The sequence below is a fragment of the Polyodon spathula genome, chromosome 15 (genome assembly GCF_017654505.1).
Source record: "Polyodon spathula isolate WHYD16114869_AA chromosome 15, ASM1765450v1, whole genome shotgun sequence".
Lineage (NCBI taxonomy): Eukaryota > Metazoa > Chordata > Actinopteri > Acipenseriformes > Polyodontidae > Polyodon > Polyodon spathula.
Genome location: NC_054548.1, coordinates 23,687,343 through 23,707,151, shown reverse-complemented (window position 1 = coordinate 23,707,151; position 19,809 = coordinate 23,687,343). Strand labels below are relative to the sequence as shown.

General features: G+C 37.9%; 2 protein-coding genes across 4 annotated transcripts in view; one reads left to right on the top strand and one right to left on the bottom strand.

Moving 5' to 3' along the window:
* The window catches only part of LOC121327983 (filamin A-interacting protein 1-like), an 85,903-nt gene extending 66,641 nt beyond the window's left edge, over window positions 1-19,262 (top strand). Inside the window, exons 5-6 of one of the 3 annotated variants that reach the window (XM_041272387.1) lie at window positions 4,540-7,321; window positions 18,683-19,262. In XM_041272387.1, coding sequence (XP_041128321.1) covers window positions 4,540-7,321; window positions 18,683-18,871 — 2,971 coding nt within the window. In that variant the 3' untranslated portion in view covers window positions 18,872-19,262. Of the gene's footprint in view, window positions 1-4,539; window positions 7,965-18,682 lie in introns of those variants that run through there. The other 2 variants (XR_005951627.1, XM_041272386.1) reach the window with 2 other exon arrangements.
* Window positions 1-19,809, bottom strand: part of LOC121327984 (protein CMSS1-like) — a 125,334-nt gene that overhangs the window by 97,810 nt on the left and 7,715 nt on the right. The gene's annotated exons all lie outside the window — the stretch shown is intronic.

Below are 19,809 nucleotides of genomic sequence, written 5' to 3'. Positions count from 1 at the left end.
GTTTATGTCAGGAGTCGAGGGGCTGCAGAGAAAGAATATAACTTTCCCATTAACAGAAAGGCAAGAGACTGCATAAGGAGAATATAAAACAGAGCAAGGCTTCACTGGGTTGCTTTGATTAGTCTTCCCATGCAGAGCCATGGGAAGGTTTATGGGCCACAGTGTAAATATTAGAACCAAGTAAACCGCATTCCAGCACACAGCACAGGGCAAAGAATACTAACAGCAGCACATTCCTACCAAGAGCTCTTTCTAGGATCTGAAACGGAGCAAATTACATCATCATTTACACTATAATGACATCTATACTTGCCATTAACAAAAAACGTGAACGCAACAAACATGATTTGTAAATAGGTAAGAATATAACAAGTGTGTAATACAGTATATGCTGCCCTGACAAGTTCAGGATCTTCTGTTTTAGTTATTTCTTTGACTGCAATTCTTTATCAATTTTCTGATGTTTAAAGTAGGTCATGTTAAATTATGGCAATGGCTAAAAATCACAGAATGAAAGGAATAGTTAGGTGGAAATATTTCAAAACGTATCCTTTTAAATTTCTAGCCTAAACACATACCGTATATACCCGCTATTTTCAACATCCGAATAAAAATACTGAAACAAGTTATCAAAAACACACAAGAATGTGTACTCTGGAAAAATAAAGCGTGGACCTGACACTGTTGAAGATAAAACAAATCTCTGCTAAGGAGCGACATGCTGAGCCAATTACAACAAGCAAAACCCCAAAAAGATGGTAAAAATTGTAAGGCTGGGTGTTTCCCTAGGCAGATACGATGGTAATGCTTCACATATTTTGAAAAGCACAGCACTGACAGCCCTCCGTTTAACATTTGAAGGTGCTTTAATATGCTTGTCAGATGCACAGTAACACGATGAACAAAGACTTTACAAAACATAATCTAAACAATACAGGCACATACAGCCTTACATGCACACAATTATGTGAAACTGAATCAGCTGGTTTGGAACTGCGAGCTGGTCAAAATTTTAACTATAATCATCTGCATTTACTTAAGGCGGCCCACTCTGGCCTTGGTCCTTAGGATTAGGCCCAATCACTAACCATTCTCTCACCTTCTGGTCTGGTCTCAACACTGACATACATATTTATAATACTTTATTAGGCACCTCACTTGAATTTCATTTCTATTGCATATAATTTCGTTTCATAATTTTTATATATATATATATATTTTTTTTTTCTGTTAACGTACTTTGCTCTGTTTTTGTTTTGTTATTTTTGTCATACTGTTTACTCACAGTTTGTGTCTAGGACACTTTTGTTCACGTTTTCATTCTCACTTTAGTCATTCCCTGGTTCTAGGTGTACTTTCACTTGTGTTGAACAAACAATCACGTTAAATGCATTTTTAACAACTGTATGCGACTATGACAGCTGTCATCTGTGTTCCTTTCTTTCCTTGTCTTCATCAACACTCTACTGAATAAGGTATGGCTGTCTAACGTAACTAACTTTGTTAACAGTTTCCTAATAATATGAAAGCCAATTTAAGATTTCATTAACCCCATTTTGAAAAGTCTTTAGAGTGTAAGTTGCTGCATGCATAGACTACAGTACGTGTTTGTTCTGGTGGGTCTGTACGCATGTTCATAGCAAGGCCTTTATTAATAACATATAAATAGTGCCTATATAGGGGATTTCCTTTGCTCTGTACGGGTGAAATATTTACCTTGTCTGCATAACAATATTCAGAGTGTGCCAGAACATTTTTTTTTTTTTTTATGTATTGCTTTAACCCTTCAGTTTGAAAACTTAACAATATATAAAGATGGTGGGAAGTTCTCAGGTGGTGTTTTTGATAAGGTGGTATACAAGAGATGTGCATTAAAGAAGAGGTGCATGTTACACAAGGAATGTAATCCAAAACTGCTACGTTATGAGCAAGGATGTCAACTGACGCTCAGTTGGATGCTTACAGTAAGTGCCACAATTATCTAACTACACACACCCCAGCTTGGGAGTGCTGAAGTGTGCATCGACAGATCACAGGTAAAGCCCCTGTTCAATGCGCTTTTGCATTAGATGCTAAGCCAAGCAGGAGCATTACTAGTTAAAACAGTGACACATCAAAATTATATTTTACTTACTTAATAGATGGTATTGCTGTGTTGTTTTTACCAATGAAGACATACAGCAAAATGTCATCCCTATTTTACTATAAAAACTTAATACATTTAATGCTGGAGCAAGGTGCGCATGAAGTGCTTCAAGGAGCTTTGGGTTTCAAACACTGAAAGCATGATTCGCAGAAGGAAACACAGGCAGGGATAGAGTGGAAAGACATTTAAAAGATAAAGTAAAAACTAACCAATGCAGTCTAATTATGCAGTCAATTTCTGACTTCTGAAGACCAATAGACTGCATGAAAAAAGTCATAACTGTAACTGAAATACTATTATGTTTTCAATAGAAGAGTTGTCATGTCTTCACAGCCATGCTTTATTTGCCATTTTGTTACTGAGAATAAAGAATGTCATTAGAAAATGTTTGGGACAGCAGAGTCCCAGTTTTCTATACTATAAATTATTATAGAATGTAAGACAGAGGATTTAAAACAGAAGCTTACCTTCATCCTTTTAAACATAAAGAAAAAGTATTTGGCAGAAAAAACCATTGGAAATGGGATCTTTGCTCCCACTCATAAAAAAGTGGGTTATAAAATGAGAATAATGGGTATTCCATGTGGCACACCACATAAAACACCACTCTGTGCAATCCAACAAACTGTTAGCCACAGTCTACTTAAGTGCATGGCAACAGCGCTCCAGAGGGTTTAGAAAACATAATAGAATTATGTTTTGTACTGTTAATTCCTCATTGTGCTTCTTTGTTCAGCAAATATTTTTAAACAAAAAACTGTCAACACATGTGTGAACTCCCACCATCTGGACAGGGGCTACAAAAACTGGCTGGTTGGTGAAATGGAATTGCCAGTGCCATTGCTATTAGGTCACAGCCACCCGAACACCAACAAAAAGCATAATACTGTCAAGCACCTGGTTGCATTCTGGCTTATGTAATACAAGAAAGGTTGTTCAAGGTCAGCACATTTATAGTGCAGTCACAAAAGAAAAAGGGGGGGACACAACTGCAATTTACATACCGTATGTACAGACTGAGGATAACTTGTTCAAAACCTAAACAAGTAAACTGATATGGCCTGTAGAAAATGGTATCAACAAGCCCAACTTAAAACTGTTTTTCTTTTTTTTTTAATTTAAAACCAACAAATGCTTTTAGACAGTGGCTGTGAAAATGAACAGCTAACTCTGAAAAACATGTGTTTTGTTCTATCCTAGGAGGGGTTAATGTAGCGCAGCGGTCCACGGAGTACATGTGTTTTACTTTATGCTGATGAGACTCCAAACCCAATGCACACATGTGGACCATGGAGCTGACTCATAGAAGTACACTGTAATCAATATGCTGCAGACATTGAGAGACAAATGGATCCTTAAACTTTAAAGTGTATTTGAAACCATTTTTTTTTTTTTTTTTTTCCCACCTGGAAGAAAGATTTAGTCATACAAATTATGTCTAAGCTGAAATTATTTCCATTTACATTCTCATGCATAACGCAAACATCAAATTCACAGTAGTTAGAATTTCATTTTCCAAATTTTGGTGTGGGAAGAAGGAATGTCATAATACATAACCTGGTTTAATAGTGTTCTGAAGCACTTCTAGTCAAAATATTTGTCATAGAATTTTCTGAGCTCAAAAAACAGACACATTTGCACATTGCAATCAGTGAATAATTGACATGTATTATAAAAGAGGTTTAAGATGCTTCACAGCTATTCTCTAAAAAAATGATGTGGAGCCTGAACCACTGGCAGGACATGAAATAAAAGGGATAAACCACAGAAACATTACATCAGCTCCAAACATACATACACACACACTACATATATATAACACACACACTTTTCTTTTTAAATATGGTAAGACATCACAACTCAACCTAAATATGAGCCCATGTACACAGGATATGTTTTGTAAATTAATTTCTAGGTTGGAAGGGGTCCATGCAGCTTCTCAGACAGCTATTTGCCTGCATGCCACTTTGAATGTTGCTAAAAGGCAGGCAGGGCTGCACTGAAATCAGCACTTTGTGTACTTTAGGCACTACTACACTATACTGTACATCTTTAAGGACTGTGGAATTTAATAGGTGATTAACTATTTATTTTTGTGAAACATTTAAATATTTTACTGTGTTCATTTCTTTAAATTGCACTTCAACGATCCTAAGACCCTGTATCTACAGTAACCTATGATTTAAAAAAAAATATGACTAGCCTTGAACTTATGAACTCAAGAGATTAATTCAGCACGTTTTAATTTTAATTTTTAGTCAAATCCCAGGTTGTGTTGAGCAGGGACCAAGGTTCCTGTTTGTAGGATTTCTAATCACAGTACAGTAATTGCAAAAAGTTACTCTTTTCCCAAGCTGACTATTCTTTTTTGGATTTTCATTACTTTCTCACAGACTGAAGCTACTTGCTGAACAGGAGAAAGCCTATCAAGCACGAAAGGAGAAAGAGAACAACAAGAATGTGGGCAAGCTAAAGGAGGAGGTGACCAAGCTGAAATCCTTTGCTCTTCTGGTGGTGGATGAGCAGCAGAGACTTTCTGAGCAACTCACACAGCAGAGCAGCAAAGTCCAGGAACTGACAGCCAGCACTGCCCAGGCCCAGGAGAAGCTGAGTGCTGCCCACGCCAGAGTACAGGAGGAAGAGCATAAAGTCTGCTGTCTGGAGGCTGAGCTTCAAGACCAAGCCAACCACTTCCATCAGGAGAAGGAGGCCATGACTGCCAAGTTGACCAATGAGGATGCCCAGAACCGGCAGCTCAAACAGAAGCTGGCCACTCTGAGCAGGCAGACTGATGAGCTGGAGGAGACCAACAAGACACTGAGGAAAACAGAGGAGGAACTCCAGGATATGAGGGACAAGATCAACAGGGGAGAGTGTGGCAACTCCAGCATGATGGCCGAGATGGAGCAGCTGAGGAAGAGAGTGCTGGAGATGGAAGGAAAGGATGAGGAACTCATCAAGATGGAGGACCAGTGCCGGGATCTCAACAGAAAGCTGGAGAAAGAGTCTGGACAAAGCCGGAGTTTGAAGGGTGAGGTGGACAAGCTGAATCGCAGGATCATGGAGCTTGATAAGCTGGAAGATGCTTTTGGTAAGAGTAAGCAAGAATGTGGCTTGCTCAAGTGCAACCTGGAGAAAGAGAGGTCAGTGACCAGGCAGCTGTCTAATGAGTTGGACTTTTTAAAAGTGAGAATCAGGGAGCTGGAGGCCATTGAATCCCAGCTGGAGAAGACAGAGCTTATACTGAAAGAGGACCTCAACAAGCTCAAGACACTGACAGTCATGCTAGTTGATGAAAGGAAATCCATGGCGCAAAAGCTGAAGCAGACAGAGGAGAAGCTCCACTGTGCCACAGGTGAACTGCAGACAGAACAAAAGAAGGTGACATCAGTGACTGAGAAGCTAATTGAAGAGAGCAAGAAAGCCCTGAAGTCCAAGGCAGAGATTGAGGAGAAGATGTATAGTTCTACCAAGGACAGAGATGAGCTGGTATCCAAACTAAATGCAGAGGAGCAAAGGGGAAATGACTTGCAGGCTAAGATTACAATGATGAAAAAGAGGATGCAGTCCCTGGAAGCCACGGAAAGGGAGTCTTTGAGGAACAAGGCCAAGCAGGAGCACATTAAGGTTCCTCTAGCCACCCACTTACACCAAGATGACAATAAAGTCAAAGATTTAACACAGGAGGTGGAAAGGCTGAGGCGTAAGCTGAAGGAGATGAGGGCTGTGGAAGATGACTTGGTGAAAACAGAAGATGAGTTTGAATCTCTGGAAAAGAGGTACTCCAGTGAGCATGACAGGGCAAATGCCCTAATTGAGGAGCTGGAAGCCTCCAGACAGGAGTTAGCTAAATACCAGCTAGCAGAGAAGGCAGAGTCCGACCAGGAGCATATACTCTATAAACGACTGAAAGAAGAGGAGGCCAAGTCCAGTCACCTCACAAGAGAAGTTGAAGCTCTGAAAGAAAAGATACATGAGTACATGACAACTGAGGACTCAATCTCCCAGCTGAGAGGAGAGAAAGGCATGATGCAAAGGAAACTGACACAGCAGGAGAGCAAGATCAAAGAGCTGGCTCGGGAAATGGAAAACCTCACCAGGGAGTTGGAGAGATACAGGCGGTTCAGCAAAAGCCTGAGGCCCGGATTGAACGGTAGAAGGTTTTCAGACCTGCAAGTCTCCTCCAAGGAGGTGCAGACAGACCAGTCAGACAACGAACCCCCTGACTACAAAAGCTTGGCTCCTTTAGAACGTGCTGTGGTCAATGGAAAACTGTATGAGGAAAGTGATCCAGAGGATGATCCCAATTACAATGAGCAGCCTACCACCAAATGCAACACATCAATTGTCAACAATGCCAACAACCTTAACAACAACAGAAAGGCAAGGTCGCCCTGGGAGAAAGTCAGAGAAAGTCAACACCCACTGAACGGTAAAGTAACACCAAGGCAAAATGGGAATCGCATGCAGCCAAGGGATCTGGTTCTTACTCACTCACCAGGTCGGCCCTTGCACATCAAAGTGACCCCGGACCACGGGCAAAACACAGCCATGCTGGAGATCAGCAGCCCTACTTCAGAGAATGCCCACTCTTACACCAGCACTGCAGTGATCCCCAACTGTGGAGGTGTGCCCAAGCAGAGGATAACCATTATCCAGAATGCCTCAATCTCCCCTGCAAGATCTAAAGCCTCTTCCACTTCCGATGGATACTGCACCCCTGAACGGGCCATCTCACCACTCACCATGGCAACATACTCCAGAGCCATAACCCCAGACTCATGTGGCTCCATAACCCCAGACAGGCCAATGTCACCCATCCAGATAGTGGCCGTCACCAATGGTTCTTCAGAGCGATCCCTATCCACGGAGCCGATGGAGGTCAGTGCCGGGCACACAGTCTTCCGGGTGACACCAGAGAGACAGCACAGCTGGCAACTGCAGAGGTCGAACAGTACGAGTCCCAACATCATTACCGCTGAGGACAACAAAATCCACATCCACTTAGGTAGCCCCTATATTCAGGCCATTACCAACACATCCAAGCCCACTGGTCAGGAGAACAGAACTCAAGCGTTAGCAAACAGCACACCCATTAAGCCACCCAACAAAATCACAAGCAGCATCACAATTACACCAGCAACCTCCCCGATCCCACGGCCTTCACAAATTACAGTAAGTAATGTCTATGATTGACTCCTCCTTCATCCCCGTCCCTCCATATCCAAAACCAACCATCCCAGCCTGCACTCATCAGTATTTATAAATACCTTAGCTTAATATATTTTACCTCCATTCCTCAACCACTCCTGCAAGAATCCTGCTGAAGCACTTCTTTTATTTTTTTGGGACGTTTGTGCATGAACTACAGTATATATCCAGTATACATAGATATATATAAATATAAAAAAAAAAATGTTTAAAAAATACTAGCAATAATCCTAACTTTTTACAATGAATGATTAATCATGTGTGCACTTACTGTATATGCTCAGCAATGAACAATATGTACCAAGACTAGTCAATGATGTACTGCTGTATTTCACATAAAAATGTACTTCAGTTTGTTATGGGGATTTTTTTTTCCTTCTAAATATTAAAGTACATGATGCATTTTTTTCTAATTCATCCCCCCAGAATTTACATGAAAAATATGAATGAATTGTGTTTGTTGTCATAATCATTCATTTGATAATGTAAGGATTATAGCTGTACCTGAAACTTACTGTAGCATAAATGGAGACCTTATTTTGTGAAGATATGTAATGTAGCTGGAAACACAAAAACAATTATTGTAATACAGTTTTTTATTAATTCATAGTTTTCATTAATTAACAGAAGTCTTTGTCCAATAGAGTTAGGACTGCATCAGACAGAATGCCACCCTCCAGAAACTGGTGAAGGGTCAGATAACTGGAAAGTGTTGCCATTGATAGAACAAAACCCAACAGATAATTCAGCTTTTTAATAAAATGCATTTTATCACTTAAAAAGTGTAAAGGCATTTTCAACACATAGTAATGTGCAATGTTTTAGTCCACTTTTTAAAAATGTTACAAGAGTTTTCTAATAAATCATCATAAAATGCTGAGAAAACATAAAAAAAACAAAATGGAAGTAATTCCACCACAGGTCTGCTTGGGCTGTGCTGATTTTTAAAGGTTGATGTCATGGTTTCTGGATCTTAATTACATAAACACAGAGGCTGGGAATGAAGGACTGAACCAGTTCTGTTAAAAATGCAAAAAAAAGCACACCTTGGTCATAAACCATGAAGAAAATATTTATTGAAAAGCACCATTTTAAACTGTGTATAATGTAGGGTCCTGGATTTAAACAAGGTGGCTCTGACTTACAGTAATAGCACCTACAGGACAGCGTAGTAAGAGTAGTCTGTTCCGAGTCATTTATTTATAGGGGTTCTGTTTGGTCTGTGGTTTTACCGAATAAGATACATCTGATTATTCCACTGAAAATGTCATTTTTAATATTAGGATTAGGCTAACCCTGATATCATACAGCCCCCACGTATGACAAAAATAGAACCCAATTTCATCCAACTTTCTGCTTGATTTTCTGTATACTGAATCTGTTTCCAGGACTAACTGAAAACCCAGACCAAATCTACAATTGTAGAAATTCCAAAACACTTGAAATATATACAGAAAACTAATGCTTCCAGGTACAACAACAAAAATAAATACAAATAAAATAATACTCCCATTAGCCAACAGACATTTAGATACAATTTTCTACAAAGTTCATTTGGAACAAGGGTATACAGTATAAAGGGAACACTGAGACAGAGGCCAGCTACAGTTACTGGTTTTAGGTGTTGTGACCTGGTCAGATGGGGCAGGGACAACAGAAGACTATAAAAAAAGTAAAAAAGTGATTCCACAATGAGTAATGATTTGTGATGTACAATATATCTAAGTGTTTAAACCAACATAGGATAAACAGGTACAGCAAGTGTCAAAATGTATGAAAAGCTAGAACCATGGCAGGAGTGTGTAAAAATACCCTAACGAGAATTTGTGATGTACAATATATCTGCTAAGTGTTTAAACCAACATAGGATAAACAGGTAGAGCAAGTGTCAAAATGTACGAAAAGCTAGAACCATGGCAGGAGTGTGTAAAAATACCCTAACGACCCACTAATTATTAGTAAAAGTACTAAAGTGTTTATCAACACCAAATACTCAGTTAATTAAACACACTAACAAGGTAAACTTCAAGCCACCTCAATAAAGACACCACATGCACACAGTACCTTAAAGGGAAGACAATAGTTGTCATGTAAAATATGTAAAAAATGGTGGGTGATGCAGAAGAAATTCTTCTTTTACTATCGCATTCTATTTTCTACAGGGCTTAAAAGCATGCTGGTGGATGACTTCATACCCGTTGCAAGCTCTTGATCAAACACTCTAACAGTCTAATTTTAACACAAGGTTGAATGAGACATTGTTTTACACACACCAAAGTAGAGCAAACCAGTGCCATGACAACATAGATTATGAGATTCACACAAATTTAAGCAGATAAATAAGGTATTGGAGAGAATGACAAACAGCCATGTGGTCAATTATAATTACAATTACAGCAGAATTGTTTGCTGAAATTGCAATTATAAATCACAATGTTATTTTGTCCAGTTACAATTATGCAGCAGTAACTGCAATTATAATTGAAATGATTCTAAGCAACCAAGCAATAATCACAGCTACAAATATTTTTTTCAAACAAATGGGGGTCACCAAAAGAATAATGATCACATGGCAAATAAATGCGTAATCGAACTGTAACTGTAGTCTTTCAGCTACAGTCTTTTCCACCCATCTCTTGTAATCAACAAACAAGTTTATGTCTGCCCTGTATGCTGTCACCATTATAAGCCTTGCCAGATGTAGCCATATAATACTTGGGTAACATGCAATATAATTATAGCGGAGACATGGAATAGAAGATGTGAAAAATAATACAAGAATGTAAGCTTAAGTGAATATAAAACAGTTTGCCCAAATTCACATGTTCCATTTTACCCATATTTTGAGGCAAATATTACTGCAATCATCTGCGAGGAATGCTTAATTATAATAATCTGAAAATGTGCCTCTGCACATGCTTCAAAAGAGGATCTAATGACTTGATAGGGCCCATGGTCTGAATCCCTCACTGGAATAATGCAACTTTATCCACACACACTTTGAGCTTAATAAAAAAAAAAATAATAATAATTCCTGCTTTTTGACATGTATGAATGTAGCATTATTTTCACAAGTGAAATGGAAACTCTTTAAATGTTTCCAAGAGCATGGAATCTAAACAAATTAGTGTTCTTACATGTTGATTGATCTTTCATCAGTTTGGTTTTGCTTGTTTAATGGACAGATGCTTTGCAATGCATTCTTGGCATAACTTTTGATTAGTATCACATTGAAGGTGGCAAAGTTCTTGGAACGGCTGTACAGAATGTCGTGAACAGAAAGAAAAAAAAACTTGGAGGGTTGAACAAAATATTCATGCACATAAGTACAACCAAGCAACAACTTTATAGTGCATAATACAAAAAAACAATTGAAAACAATTGCAAAGGAATAATAAAAGCATTACCTAAAGTAGATGTCAAGTCTTGCTTCCTGAGTACAAGTACAAGTTTTTGATGTTACGACTCCTGATTTCAACTCTAGAGAACACCAAGGAGACTCCTTTGAATCAAAACCAAATAATATTCAAGTATCCCTAAAGTGCTGCAGAGTGCTCGAACTTGGGTCCTTCCCTATTAAGAGTTTTGTTTAGGCCAACACATTACACACTGATGATGTTTCAACATGTACCCAACACAGGTAGCCTAGTGGGGGGCTTGTAAAATGTGAACCCAGTGAATTACTTTAAACTTGCTCAGGTGCTGAACAGACTCATTAGTATTAATACAGCAGAACATACTAATCTAAAACACGCTACATACTATAGTATAAAGTTTGGCTTTTTAAAGCAATTCCCTTTAATATGTTTTTTTGTTGACAGGCATTAAAATGAAACCTATACCTAATTTTTTTTTTTTTTTTTTAAATGAAACATATAAAAAATGTCTTCATTTCCCAACAAGAAAAGCTCCTTTTCCCTCACCTATACTACTGAGTTCAATCAGTGACAATTAACTTCTGCACCGAGTGATTTAAAAGCCTTTCTCCTGGAAGCTGACAGCTTCACTGCCACACGAGTGGCATTACTTCTACAGTATATTCAAAAATCACACTGTCAGATTGCTATTGGTTTGTACTCAATAACTGTGTAAACAAGGGAACACGGTTTTATTCAATTCAATCTGAGTACCTGCACAGCCCTAGTAAAAAGTATGGTATAGGCCTACGTTCTGGAATTCTGGAACCAGACTGTAGAGAGGCTTCAGTTCTAAATAATCTATTCTTGAATAACAAGCAACACTGGGATTTTTTTTTTTAATTATTAAAGGAATTTCCAACCACTCAGATGTTTTAAAAGTGCAAGTCTGATTCAAATAGAGACCAGTCTAAGAACTTTAACAGGGGGGTGAACAACACCCACCATGAATGGAGTCACATCAGCTGCTCCCGCAACATAAAACTTGTGAGACTCTACACATATATACAGTATACATTAAAAGCTGAATCACAAGTTTAAGATAGAGCCCCATATTTATAAAGGGGAAAAACAGACCTCAAAAAGCCACGTACACGTTCAGTACAGCCACACCTCAGAGTCAAAATAACGACCTATTTTATAAGACTAATTAGGTGAAGCAGACGATTCCGAAATCAAACAATTTAAATACCCCTCACCGCAATTAGCAGCGAAGAATTACACACCTCTCACAATAAACAGCAGGTTTGGGTCAACCCTGCATGTGTAGGCTACACTCCAAAAGAAAATGACTGGCACACAAAGACCTCAGCTTGGTACTAGTCATGGTGATGAGGACGAGGATGCTCGGAAGTGAAAACTGAAATTTACCAATATGGAATTAGAGATTTTGGTAAAAGCAGTACTTGTAACACATGAAGATTTGTTACAAGCTCCAAATACATCCAGGACAAAGGAATAAAAAATGAAATGTGTGGTGGCTTCTTAATAAACAAATGTACCACTTCAGAGTTTGTAGTCTATACATTATGACGCATCATGTGCTTCGCATATTATTTAAACTTCTTGTTTCATATAGAATAATTCCAGGGATTTCAAACTTTTCAAACTTCAGAAACATTACGTTGTATTTACTTACATCCATGGCAGTCAAACTGGTGGAAAATCTTTTCACTATACAGCAATATGCTCAACAACAATAACTCCATACAGCTTCATACAAACAGTCTTAACTACGACTTACATCTGCTTAAAGTCTTATGCAATTACAACTCTCCTATTTCTTATATGTCTGTATTTCTGACTATGTATGATTTTAAAGCATATCTGTACGGTGTACAATATAGCTACATTATTCAGATATGCCTAGAACTAGCTGTACTGTGTTTACTCTAGCTACAAACTAGCTGCTTCATCTGTCCCTCTACGTCTTTTTTTTTTTTTTTTACCATTTTCTTTCAAACCTCGAATTTAACAATACTGCCTGAACCAGTATTGTTAAATAACAGAATGCTATATTACAAAAAATACATTCTGTAGGCATTACTAAAATAACGGTGGAGGATGAGCCCTCATTGTATACAAGGCTTTTTCTTTCGTGCGCCTCGGAATATCGTTCCATCTTTTCTTAATCTCTTCCACCGCTCTTATAATAATGCCTACACTCTAAGAAGTAAAGGCTCTCATTAGAACCTTGCATTACCACTACGGGGAGACCTTTTTAGGTGCTTCCAAGAACCTTTTTACATGGATTCTATATTGTCTATTTGCAGACTTTCTGTTTATATGAAGCTATGAAACATGTATTGAAAATTGAAGTTTGCAAAACAATACAGTATTATAAACCGCAATTTACAAACTGACTTGATCAGAAGGGTTAAAAAAATGAGCTCTTTGCAAAATGTTATTAAATGTTTCTTTGTCCTTGAAAACAATTTCTCCTTCTTGCTGCAGACAAGTTTCCCACATCACCTTGTCTTTTATATAGCCTAGTGTCTGACTGCGGCAAATTAACCCTTTCTGGTTCTATGTCAGACCAGGTCTGATATTACAATTTTCCCTTTCCGGTCTGATGTCGGAATATGTCAAGGTCTCTGGTCGTTTTTTCTCTGGAAAAAGCCAAGGAAACTTTTCAATGGCCGAGTGAGACTGATAGGAGCCGAAAAAAGGGGGTGGAACAGAGCAATACACAATACGGACATAAACAAAGAAGACAGCTGCATTCGCATCCACAGCTCAAAGAATATCACAGATATGTGATAAATACAGCGAGCAAGGGGTGGGGCAGGGCTGGAGATGCAGTACTGAGTGTTATATCTGTACTGTACTGAGTGTTATATCTGTTGATATGCAGTGCCTTTTAAACCGGTTTTACTTTGAATAAAATGACTTAAACTGTGTGTGTAAAATAAACAGCGCGTGTGAAAATAAATTAGACCTGACGCAGCTGACAGGCGCTTAAAAAATGGACCGCTAAGGGTTAACACCTGCTTTTCAGAGTTCTTAAAATAAATCAAGCAATACCAGGCCCGCAATTAATAAATTAGACTGAATATTTAAGACCTCATTTGCAAGATCCCCTCCCAATTTTAGTGGTTTCACTCAGAAACGCCCCAGAATTACATAAACATATACAGAATTATATATGCATCAAGGGCTAAAGCGCACACATTGCCCCCACAAATCACGTACTAATTGCGTGTTTATGCCACTGCATGTGTTTTATAAATCACTTCCAAGAATTCAGAACCCTCAGCGCCCATTTCACGATCATAAAACATGCGCAACCCTTTAATATATCTGGCCCAGAGTCTGCTATACAAACCGTTAAATTGATTACATGTAGGAATCTGTGCAACCTAGAGCCAATATCTGCTACAAAAAAAGGGCATCAGTAATTCGATTACTGTAAAACAGAGCTTCCTTTCATACTGAACAACCAACATTTTCCCACTCTGCCTCAGTACATCAACCCTGGACTCCGGTGCTATGAGACGGGGTCATATCAGGGCAGGCTGCTGATGAAAAGTGGATAGCGCTGTATCAATTAACTATTTTTGTGCTGCTGACTTGCAAGCTGCCACTGCCAGGCAGAGGTTTCAGGGATAGGCATACAGCTGTGCAAGCAGTGACACAATGGATGGGACCATCACACAATTTACCATGTGAACACTAACACTAACACTACTTTGGTACAACTACATGCGAAGACTGTAACTAAACAATTAAATATAACCCCCAAGAACCTTGCATAAAACATACATAACACTGAACTGTAGATATCAAATTACATTCTGTAAATAGAGTGGTATAGTAAATGTTACTATTTCACAGAATCATTATGTCCTTGTTATTGCATTACATTCCTACAGTCTGTTCCAATTACCCTTTTTCATAGCCCTGATATGTTGAAAATGTTTTTTCTATCAAATTCCTCAGAAACAATGTTTATGAACATACAGAACAGTAATAATCAAAATGAAATACTAAACCTGACAGGTTTTCTGTGTACTGTACACATAGATCTAATGAAGTCATGATATGAACAAAAAAAATACCACAATGAAAAAAATGTACAATTGTAACATGTATGCTAATTGTGTACCTATGTAGGGTCAAATAGACTTGAAACATAATAGGTTGGTCAATTTCCAGAGTTTCTTGGACCTTTAATTCTGGTGCTAAACTTCAGGCATGTACACACTCAGTTTTTAAAGGGTCTTAAAAACATTTAACTTAGAAAAATATATATTTTTGCAAAAAAGAAATTATTTTTTACACAATTGAATGCAAAATGTTATGAATTTCAGAATTAATTTTCTAATGCACATGGTCTGTGACCGAGTATACAGACAAAGAAATTGCACCACACGTGCTGTATAAGACTTTAAGTAAAGCTCTAATGTTTGCTAGAAAAGAAGACAGGAAGGCTTGTCAATAAGCAAAGGATGTCTTGACTTCACTCTGCAGGCCCTAAACAACAACTGTGTTTGGTTTCCATGGTTACAGCAGCGCCAGTACAGAACATTATACTGCATGATCTAGCTGGCTAGATTTGGACCCAGGAAGGAAGCAAGCAATACTGAAATTACACGTGTATGTGCAGGAGGCTCACTTTGCTTCAGTTTTGGGGAACAAATGCCATAATAAATTTGAGAAATGTGACGTGTTAGCAGTTTGACATCACCAGCTGGCTAACAAGTAAACTGTTTACAGAAATTCAGAGTTAATCACGATGTAAACAGTGCAATAATACAAACCTTATGGATGCATTTCCGAGTGCCAAACCATTTATTCAATGCTTATCCAATTTTAAAATAAATTTGCATGCACTGTAAACATATCAAATGAATCATCAAACCAATGTAAAACTGTTAAACTGGATGGTTGAACCCTCAGTACTGCCTCACCATACTTCGGAATTTAGACAAATACATTACTGTGGGACAATATAAAATGAACTGTATTATATAAAACATTTTTTCTAAATAAAAAGATAAAGGGAACAACAATCATTGGACTTCAGGAAAATTACAAAGATTAGCTAAAATGTGATTAACTTACTAGTATTTTTCCAGGTTTACATCAGTGAAAAAAATTAATAAAAAAGGCTTAAAATCAATGAGAATGTAATTAAATATCTATATATATATATATATATATATATATATATATATATATATATATATATATATATATATATATATATACACACACACACACACACACACACACACACACAGCTCTGGAAAAATTGATCAGTTTCTCTGGTTTTACTATTTATAGGTATGTGTTTGGGTAAAATGAACATTTTTGTTTTATTCTATAAACTACTGACAACATTTCTCCCAAATTCCAAATAAAAATATTGTCATTTAGAGCATTTATTTGCAGAAAATGACAACTGGTCAAAATAACAAAAAGATGCAGTGTTGTCAGACCTCGAATAATGCAAAGAAAATAAGTCCAGATTCATTTTTAAACAACACAATACTAATGTTTTAACTTAGGAAGAGTTCAGAAATCAATATTTGGTGGAATAACCCTGATTTTCAATCACAGCTTTCATGCGTCTTGGCATGCTCTCCACCAGTCTTTCACATTGATGTTGGGTGACTTTATGCCACTCCTGGTGCAAAAATTCAAGCAGCTCGGCTTTGTTTGATGGCTTGTGACTATCCATCTTCCTCTTGATCACATTCCAGAGGTTTTCAATGGGGTTCAGGTCTGGAGACTGGGCTGGCCATGATAGGGTCTTGATCTGGTGGTCCTCCATCCACACCTTGATTGACCTGGCTGTGTGGCATGGAGCATTGTCCTGCTGGAAAAACCAATCCTCAGAGTTGGGGAACATTGTCAGAGCAGAAGGAAGCAAGTTTTCTTCCAGGACAACCTTGTACTTGGCTTGATTCACGTGCCCTTCACAAAGACAAATCTGCCCGATTCCAGCCTTGCTGAAGCACCCCCAGATGAGTCCAATTTTCAGCTTTGCCCAGCACCTGGTCGTCTAATGATTAGACGGAGACCTGGAGAGGCCTACAAGCCACAGTGTCTCGCACCCACTGTGAAATGTGGTGGAGGATCGGTGATGATCTGGGGGTGCTTCAGCAAAGCTGGAATCGGGCAGATTTGGCATGAATCAAGCCAAATACAAGGCTGTCCTGGAAGAAAACTTGCTTCCTTCTGCTCTGACAATGTTCCCCATTCCCTATAAATAGTAAAACCAGAGAAACTGATAATTTTGCAGTGGTCTCTTAATTTTTTCCAGCGCTGTATATATAGTAGTAAAGCTTTGTGGGTGGTAATATTATACAAAAATAGCACTTTAAAGAAAAATGAATGGTACAGCTTTTGTAGGTTGTAACAAGTGTAGACTGCCATCTAGTGGGAGTACACGTGTACTGTAATAGCCTCTTCTGTATGTATAGTTATTATACTCTAGTTCCGTGGTTCTCTTATACTGGTGGCCGCATTGCAATTCCTTTTACAAAAATACTAAGTATATATATATTGGAATGCTGTTATATTATAAAATATGTAAAACTGTAACTGTCCAGAATAAAGGTTTACTGTGCCCCCACTGAATTAAAGCAGAGGATGTCAAACAGTAGTCAAAATTATAAAAAATAAAAATAAAATGTTCTTGTCTGTACTTCAGGTAAAAACAGTACAAATGCAGACAACACTATTTTTTTCGAATCCCTCCCATTGTAGTTTCTGCACAATAAACAAAGTGGCACATTTTCATAAAGTAATAGCATTACTGAGGTTTACTATGTCTTTTTTTTTTAACACGCAAATTTAATCTTAAATGAAACTTAAACTTATTTTAAAAATACTGTAAATGTGTTAAAGGTGACGAGGTACAAAAAAAAAAAAAAAAAAAAACACGTTTTGGTTTAAGTTTATTACTCTGCTCATAACAGAAAATAGGCTCACAACAAAAAACGTTGATCACTATAGGTAACATTTACCTTGCAAATAGAGCCAATGTTTGGAAAGGGTGAAGCATTTGAGTGGCGTACAACACCTGCACCTGAAGCAGCACTTTGTAGATCCTGTTTTTTATGTTAATCCCACACATCACTTGCCATTTTAGAAACTGACATGCAAATTCTCGCAAGGTGGTAAATCGTTGCATGGCAAAATACGTTGAGATAAATATTGCAAATATCTACCAACTATGTCATTTAGTGGACACAGATGTGGATTTTTGCTTTCAAACTTGTGAGCAGCAATGTACGGTCGAATATTAATGATAATAATAATACTCCATACTGCTGTTTTCATGTCGCACTGCTATTCTTCTCTCGTTAATCAACCAACGAGCACTGACACACAGCGGAATGGGCGGGGGTTTTGTCAAAATGAAATCTGAGCAGAAGGAAAGCTTGGCCAATCTAAATGCAGTGATTATACTGACATTAATGCTGGCCAACAGCAGCTAGCAGAAACAAGAGCAGTAGGAATCAGAATGCAAGCATCATGACGTGTGAGGAGTTTCTGGGGGGCTGCTGTGGCTGTACAAAATCCCGCTGGCGGCCGCATTTGAGAAATGTTGTTCTAGTTACTATGTATAGTTTTTATGTGTATGCGCTTGAAGTGCACATACTGTTTTACTATATTTTTTGTATGCATGTTGTTTCTATGAAAGACTGTTGGATTGATTGATTGATTGAACACGTTCAGCTAGTAGCAACCTTAACAACTGCCATAACCCCATAGCAAGAGGTATGCACTGCAGACACTGTCTCATTGGATTTACAGGAATCTTCAACAAATTAACTAAACAATTTAAAATGTATAAAACCGAAAAATTATATTAAAAGCTTAACATAACTTTTTACAGCAACAAGGCTGTCTCCGAAACTGGTTAAATTAACCAGATTTATTTATTTATTTTCCCCAGATCCCAGCAGAAGCATTCCGACGCCCAGGTCCAACTAAGATTCCTAAACCGAAGGCTTGCAGTACAACGAAAGTACCGACCAGCACAACCAGTACTGCTTTCAAATCTCAACAAGTGATCCAGTCAGGAAAAAGCCATATTATAAAAACTCTACCTGGCAACCTAAATGTCACAAACCAAAAATTATGAACTGTCCTTAAATTTTATTTGATTTGTGTGAAGAACAGAAGTCTGTATCAACCCTTGCCAAACTCACTCTGCTTCCCTGTTATACTATGGTACACTAACACAGATCTCTCAGTTAAGTTAAATTAATTGATTAATTGATAGCATTTACCATGAATCTCCAAGACACTTCATCAAAGAAAGATAGAATGCTACCTATTATAGTTTACAGTATGTTGCTGAAAATTGTTTGGGGCTCTTGCCACACCAAATGATAATGAAGATGCTAAACGAATGACAATACAATTACCATTTGATTGAACATTATACATGGAACCATCAGAGCCAAGGAGCTGTGCTCGGCTATTTTTATACAATCCCCCCATATTTAATATGCCGTCTGCATGTTGCCAATATCAGTCATAGATAGGATGCTAATCTGTACAGAGCTGTACTTACCTTGAAAGATTGAATCACAAAGTATTTTTGCTGGATGTACAGAAAAATGTATGATAAACTTTAAAAATGTATATAGTAATACATTTCTGGCTTTTTTGTGTTTTTTTGAATTTAAAAACAAATTGTTGGTTTATTTTGTTGATGTATTATAATAGGCTAGTTATATTAGTCAGGTTTACTGCTAAGAGTTAAAAGGTACATCGTTATTGTTTTGAGATAATGGCTGGCTGGTAGGAGCACTCACAATAGTCCAGGGTATCCAAGGTTCACTGGAATTTGGCAGAACTATTCACAACCAATCACAATACAAAGAGCTTCTAATAGCATACAAAGCAGCATCAGTCAGGTGACACACTTGCAGCCAATCATTTTGGGGCTTAGACATAGGGTAGGATAAAGATGGGAATGATATAAAGAACTGCTAAGACTACACTACTAGGTCCTGTCAAATGGAAAGGTTGAGACGTTATAGCATTTTTGCTAGATTCAATAAGCAGAATTAA